Source organism: Carlito syrichta, unplaced genomic scaffold (genome assembly GCF_000164805.1).
Source record: "Carlito syrichta isolate Samal-C Ts95f unplaced genomic scaffold, Tarsius_syrichta-2.0.1 Scaffold315943, whole genome shotgun sequence".
NCBI lineage: Eukaryota > Metazoa > Chordata > Mammalia > Primates > Tarsiidae > Carlito > Carlito syrichta.
In genome coordinates this window covers 200756-207862 of record NW_007260039.1, presented here as the reverse complement: position 1 = coordinate 207862, position 7107 = coordinate 200756, and the positions used below count along the sequence as shown (strand labels likewise).

Genomic DNA, 7107 nt, shown 5'->3' with positions numbered 1-7107 from the left:
GAGGGTGGGCCCCACCCCCAGAAGCAGCCCTTGCCATGATGTCCTCCCCTGGGGCCAGGTAAAGAAGATGGGCGAGCTTGGGCTTCTGGCCATGGACGTGCCCGAGGAGCTGAGCGGTGCCGGCCTCGACTACCTGGCCTATGCCCTCGCCGTGGAGGAGGTCAGCCGGGGCTGTGCCTCCACCGGCGTCATCATGAGTGTCAACAACGTGAGTCGCTCTCCCAGGCCGCAGGGGTGGGGAGGCTCCTGGGCACAGCCAGGCCCTGGCTCCCAGCCCCGGGTTCCCAGGAATCGCCACTGGACTTGGTCCTCCTGAGCAGGCCCCAGGAGAGAATGGGCCCTGGGTGTGGCCCTTGGGCAGGGAGGGCGTGCCTTGTCCTGATGGCCTCTGACTGTTCCCCAGTCTCTCTACTTGGGGCCCATCCTGAAGTTTGGCTCCAAGGAGCAGAAGCAGCAGTGGATCACTCCGTTCACCAGTGGCGACAAAATTGGCTGCTTTGCCCTCAGTGAGCCAGGTACCACGGTGGGGCAAGGGCCTTCTTCCATCTCCTCATCTCAGAAACGGGGTGGCAGACCCGGACCAGAGCTGGGTTGCCCCAGTGGGACAGGCAGGAGCCTAGGCCTATCTCCAGAGGCTGGAGGAGACGCTTCTGGTCTGGGCGGGGGGGCTGAGCTCTGGCTGCTGCTGTCTGCCCAGGAGTGCACTCTTGCCTCAGCTGAGCTGGGAGGAGGGTTGGCCTTGGGGTCCCTTGGCTGAAGGTGCCCAGCTCCTTCATGCCCCCTTTCCATCTTGGACCAGTCATGGAGAGCTCTGGGAGCTGGCTGGCCCTGAGGCTTTCTCGCAGGGGCAGACTCTGCATCTTTGGAGTCTGAGTCACAGGGCTTCGTGCTTACCAGCTGGGGGTGAGTCCGGTGCCTTGGTGAGTTGGTAGCAGTGCCATTGGGCAGGCAGGGCTGGGCTGGACCTTGATTGTGTGTGTGGGCAGGGAACGGCAGCGATGCGGGAGCTGCTTCTACCACTGCCCGGGCCGAGGGTGACTCATGGGTCCTGAATGGCACCAAAGCCTGGATCACCAATTCCTGGGAGGCCTCAGCTGCCGTGGTCTTTGCCAGCACGGACAGAGCCCTGCAGAACAAGGTGGGGACTCAAGTGGGATCAGCCAGACCTCTAGGATGCAGTCATTTCATGATTTCTAGGTCCTTCTCTCCTCGGCCCTGCTAGGGCTGTCCCTGCCTCCCTGACCTGCAGCTGAAACACGCACCTCCCCCAGAAGCCAGCAGAGGGTGTCAGGGCCCGGACTTTTGAGGGAAGTGGGAGAAGGGGCAGGCATTGATGTTGGGTGTGCTGGCCTCTGAGAAAATCCCTTGGCCAGTCTGTGCCTTTCACAGGGCATCAGCGCCTTCCTGGTCCCCATGCCGACGCCTGGGCTCACGTTAGGGAAGAAGGAAGACAAGCTGGGCATTCGGGCTTCGTCCACGGCCAACCTCATCTTTGAAGACTGCCGCATCCCCAGGGACAGCATGCTGGGGGAGCTGGGGATGGGCTTCAAGATAGCCATGGTGAGCTGGAAGTGGGGGCAGCACCCTGGGGCCAGGCCCTGGGCCCAGCCAGACAGCCGCTAACAGGGCGGTCCCCACAGCAAACCCTGGACATGGGCCGCATTGGCATCGCCGCCCAGGCCTTGGGCATCGCCCAGGCTGCCCTCGACTGTGCTGTGAACTACGCTGAGAATCGCATGGCTTTTGGGGCGCCTCTCACCAAGCTCCAGGGCATCCAGGTAATGGGCATCAGGAGCTGGGTCTGGATGCTTGGGGTGGGAAGCCTGGCCTCTAACCTGCTCCCCGTCCTCCTCCCCTCCCCCCCAAGGATGAGAGGGAGGAGGGATGACTGCTGACCTGTGTTGCAGTTCAAGCTGGCAGACATGGCCCTGGCCCTGGAGAGTGCCCGACTGCTGACCTGGCGTGCTGCCATGTTGAAGGACAACAAGAAGCCTTTCATCAAGGTGGCTGTGGGGAAGGGGTCTCCCAAGGCACGACCCAGAGCTTGGTGGGCTCAGGGACCCGGGGAGAGGTCGGGGCAGGTCCTGGCTCCCCAGGCCCTGTGGGTTTCTTGCTCCACTGGGAGTTTCCCACAGGCTGCCCGTACTTAGGGGCCATGAGCTGGGGGCTGCCCTTGAGAGGAAGGCCCTGACTCTGTCTCCCTTGTGGTTAGGAGGCAGCCATGGCTAAGCTGGCTGCATCAGAGGCTGCGACTGCCATCAGCCACCAGGTGAGTGTTCGTGGTGAGAGACCCTGTCTCCCCCAGCTGCCCTGTGTGTGGCTGATTCCACCCTGTCTTTCCCTATGCATGGGGGTCCTCTCCCTTCTGAGCCCTTGCTTCCTGTCTTAGGCCATCCAGATCCTGGGCGGCATGGGCTATGTGACAGAGATGCCAGCTGAGCGGCACTACCGCGATGCTCGCATCACCGAGATCTACGAAGGCACCAGTGAGATCCAGAGGCTGGTGATCGCCGCACACCTGCTCAGGAGCTACCGGAGCTGAGCCCCCTGCAGGGCTGACCAGCACCCGCCTCAGCCTAGGGGCCGCGCTGACCCAGGGACTGTGGAAAGTGGCAGGAGAATGTGGCCTTCACCTTGACTCCTATCAGGGGCTGGCTAGGTGGGTGGGCAGGGCCTGCGCCTCCTCATACCAGGCCCCTCCTGGCCCTCATCCCCTGGACTGCCTAGAGGGGCTCCCTGCCACCTCTCACTGCTGCCTCCCTGGATCAGACTTGTGGGAGTAAGCCTCAGGGAGAGAGGAAAGGCGAGCGGACGGACCATCTTCAGCTCAGTCTCTTGGCTTTGCTTTCCCTTCATGACTGTGCCTTATTTTCTTCATCTGAGTGGCTACAGCCTCCTGCAGGCGGGCCGGGGGACTAAGTGACACTCTGGAGCACCCCACTTCTGCTCTTGTGGGCCCTGGTGCTTGGCATGAAGACCCAGGTGGGCATGCCCTTGGCGGAATCGGCTCTGTTCTCTGGGGTCGGAGGTCAGGCCTAGGGGGAGGAGGGAGTGGGACCAGAATGACCAGGCCTCCAAGTGGCGGAAACAGTGTGGTCAGGCCCAGGCTCCCAGTCTTGGGCAGGCTGTGAGGAACAGCTGAGCCCTGTTAGCGTCTTTGTCAAGTGTAACGAGTGCAGGTGGGTGCTGTGCTTCCTGCTGTGGGGGAATGGGCATGGGCACTGTTGAGCATGGGCACTGACTGTGGTCAATAAAGCACGCCTGCCCCCGACCCTGTGTGTCCTCCCCTCTCTGGGGTGCTGCTAGGAAGGTGGTCTCTAGTCTGCACAGAGCTCTGCTGTCCACTGGGGGTTGGCTGTCCCGTGAAGGATTCCGAGGAATATGAGCTGCTGGGTCCAGCCAGTCTCAGGGAGTGTCTGGGAGTAACCCATGAGCACAGAGGGTGGGCCAGGCTTCCAGGCTAAAGGGGTTTTCTAGGCAGGCCCAGCTGCCAAGCAGGAGGTCAGCAGATTGCATAGGGGGAGCAAAGCTGTAGAGGCCCCGAAACCCAGGTGGGAGGACATGGATACTGGAACAGCAGCTTTTTGTGCTTAACTGGATGCTCCAGTGGCCAGCTCAGGACCAGCTAGTGGGAGGTGGGGGCTCACCCAGGTCCTGGTGCTCTGGCGAGGGGGGAAGCCAGGACCCAAACTTTTAACCCTTTCGGTCAATGTTTCGAGTGAAGCAGCTGGAAGCGAAAACAGCAGAGAAAGATTTCAAAGGAGCTGGGGACAGCCCTCTGCAGGGCAGGAAGCTGGGGAGCTGAGCTGTCATTGCTGGGAGGCCTCTGCAGGGAAGGGGGAGGAACACAGGGGATCCTTTGGGTGCCATCATCCAGAGCCAGCGCTGTGGATTTCTGTTAGGTACTGGTGCCACACAACCGAAGGGCACAGCCTGGAGCCACCACTGCACAAGCCTGGTGGGCAGTGCCCCTGCACACTGCAGACAGGATAAAGGGCCCCCGGAGGCTGGCGTGGGCACTGCACTGGCTGCTACTGGGGGTGGGCAGGTGGGGCTGCAGGACAGCACTCGGCCTGGGGTGAACAGGGTGGGGGGAGAACCATGGTCAGGGCCTGGGAGAGCAGGGGCAAGCTTCCTCCTGCGAATTGAGGTCCTAATCTCCCCCCACTGTCTGGGGTGGGCGCCCACGGTGGGGCAGGGTGTCAGACTGACAGGTGATGTCTTCCCTGTCAATGAGGCACACCTGTGGCTCTTGGGGACACGTCCCTTCATGCTCTGGAGGTCAGGCCGTGGCCTGGGCAGCTTGCAGAAGTGTGGGTATCTGTGCCTTCCTCTTGGTTCCAGGTAAGCACCCGCAGCATTTTGGCTTCTGGCTTCCCCTCTCTGGGTCTCCAGGTTCTGCCTCTGTCCCTGCCCTGACCTTGACAGCAAGTAGAGCAGGATTCAGGGTAGCCAAATTTGGCCCTTCCCACGAGAGAACGTGAAGCTCTATCACTTCCTGAGTCGCTGAGCCCAGGCGGGGTCCCTGTGAGCTCAGGAGCAGCAAGGAGGGCCTGTTCAGAGGGCTCCATGGCCCCTCTGGCTAGGTTGCACTGGCTCCTGGCCCAGATGAGGGGTCGGGGGCCAGCACAAGGCTGAAGTTGTCTTTGGAAGCTTCCTCTAGGAGGTGGGGGATGGGGGAAGAGAATCCAAACTGAGCCTTAGTCCTGGGCAGGGACAGCCAGGCTGGGACCCAACTTCCTCCTCAGCCCTCTGGCCCTGCATGGCTTGGTGTTCAGGACCAGAGGACCACGGGCCCACCTGCTGAGAAGCATCTGGGCTTTGAAGGGCCAAAGGTCACCAGCTTGAGCCACACTGCTCCCACCAGGGCAAAGGGCTGGGCGCGGTGGAGTCAAGCCAGGGAATAGGCCCGCGTTTCCAAGTGGCATCCGACTGACCCGCCTGGGCCTTGCTCGGACAGCCGGGAAGAGCCTCACAGCCTCTGGACCATGGAGAAGGTCTTGGAAGCCATGTCGTCCTCCATTTCGGAGGAAATACCTGAGTCTCTGAGCCAAGGGCTGGTATGTGCACTCAGGTGCTTCAAGGAGCAATCATGGGTCCGGAATCTGTTCTTCTCCATTGAGAGAGAGACAAGGCACAGATCCTTAGCTTTGGTAGTGTTAGTCGAAGCTCCTAGCTTAGAACTGAATTCTGAACTCTTCATGTGAATGTGAGCTGTTGGAGTAGTTGCAGAAAAACATTACTGTTGGCACCTGCATTCTTGCAGTGTCTGTTTCCTAAGAACAAGGATGTAGTACATCACAATGGGACAGTTACTAAGGTGGGAAATGTGACTCCAGTCAACTGTCTCATCTCCAAACCCCATTCACAGCTGTTGCAGCATCTGTGACAGCAATTTTAGGGACCAGGATCTTGAGTTGCATTTAGTTGAGAAGTCACCTATCTTCTTCCCTCTAGGACAGTTCCTCAGACTGAAATTTTTCATGACACTTGCATTTTTGAAGTGTTCAGGCTGGTGGCTTTGTAGACTGTCTCTCATCTAGACTAGTCCGATAGTTTCTCTGTTAGGTTCATGGTATGTATTTTTGTCAGTAATAGTGTAGTGGTGTCCCTCTTTTATTCCTGATGTGATAATTTGCAGGGTTTTTTTCCTCAATGAAACCCTCAGTCTATTAATTAGTCATTCTAGAGAACCAACTTTTGGCTTGATTGACATTCAATATTATTTTCAAAATTTTGCTGATAGTTTATTGTTTCCTTCTTTTTTTTTTTTTTTGAGTTGGAGTCTCACTCTGTTGCCCAGACTGGAGTACAGTGGCCGCTCCCAGCCACCGCAGCCTCGACCTGCTGGGCTCCGGCGATCCTTCCGACTCAGCCTTCCAAGTAGCCGGAATTACAGACATGCGCTACCACACCCAGCTGATTTTTTGATTTATTGTAGAGATGAGGTCTCACCTGCCCAGGTGGGTCTTGAACCCGCGGGCTCAAGCAATCCACTCACCTCAGCCTCCCAAAGGCGCGGGATTACAGGTTGAGCCACCGAGTCCGGCTGTTTCCTTCTTTTTTGTGGATTCAATTTGCTGCTGTTTTTCCAGATTCCTGGGATGAATGTTTGTTGATTTTTTTCAGTCTTTTTTTCTTTCTTTTGGAGTTGGAGTCTCACTCAGTCGCCCAGATTGGAGTGCAGCGGCCGCCCCCGGCCACCACAGCCTTGACCTGCTGGGCTACGGCAATCCTTCCACTTCAGCCTTCCAAGTAGCTGGAACTACAGGCGCGTGCTACCACACCCGGCTCATTTTTTGATTTATTGTGGAGATGAGGTCTCACCAAGTTGCCCAGGCGGGTCTCGAACCCATGGGCTCAGGCAATCCACTCACTTCAGCCTCCTAAAGCGCGAGATTACAGGCTGAGCCACCGAGCTCAGCTCCTTTTTTTTTTTTTTTTTGAGTTGGAGTCTCACTCTGTCACCCAGACTGGAGTGCAGTGGCCACTCCCGGCCACCGCAGCCTCGACCTGCTGGGCTCCGGCAATCCTTCCACCTCAGTCTTCCAAGTAGCCAGAATTACAGGCATGCGCTATCATGCCCGGCTGATTTTTTTGGATTTATTGTAGCGATGAGGTCTCGCTGCCCAGGCGGGTCTCGAACCCGCGGGGTCAGGCAATCTACTCACCTCAGCCTCCCAAAGGCACTGGATTACAGGCTGAGCCACTGAGCCCGGCTCTTTTTTTTCTAATAAATGAATTTAACAGTATACATTTCTCTCTAAGTGTGGGTTTCACTTTACAAGTTTGATATGTCATATTTTCACTGTTTCTTGGTTTTCTGAGTTTCATTGTGCTTTTTCCTTTGACTTTACCAGTTAGTTAGAAGAGTATTCTTTTATTACCATGGAGTTTACTTAGGCATTTTTTGTTATGATTCTTTTTTTTTTTTGAGTTGGAGTCTCACTCTGTTGCCCAGACTGGGGTGCAGTGGCATGCTCCTGGCTACCACAGCCTCGACCTGCTGGGCTCTGGCGATCCTTCCGCTTCAGCCTTCCAAGTAACCAGAACTACAAGCGCGTGCTATCACACCCAGCTAATTTTTGATTTATTGTAGAGACGAGG

General features: G+C 57.5%; 1 protein-coding gene across 1 annotated transcript in view; it reads left to right on the top strand.

Annotated features, from left to right (window-relative positions):
* Positions 1-3272, top strand: part of ACADS (acyl-CoA dehydrogenase, C-2 to C-3 short chain) — a 15434-nt gene extending 12162 nt beyond the window's left edge. Inside the window, exons 4-11 of the mRNA XM_021706705.1 lie at positions 59-208; positions 404-515; positions 987-1138; positions 1390-1560; positions 1641-1778; positions 1908-2003; positions 2213-2269; positions 2390-3272. Coding sequence (XP_021562380.1) covers positions 59-208; positions 404-515; positions 987-1138; positions 1390-1560; positions 1641-1778; positions 1908-2003; positions 2213-2269; positions 2390-2542 — 1029 coding nt within the window. The 3' untranslated portion in view covers positions 2543-3272. The remainder of the gene's footprint in view (positions 1-58; positions 209-403; positions 516-986; positions 1139-1389; positions 1561-1640; positions 1779-1907; positions 2004-2212; positions 2270-2389) is intronic.
* Positions 3273-7107: the final 3835 nt, after the last annotated feature.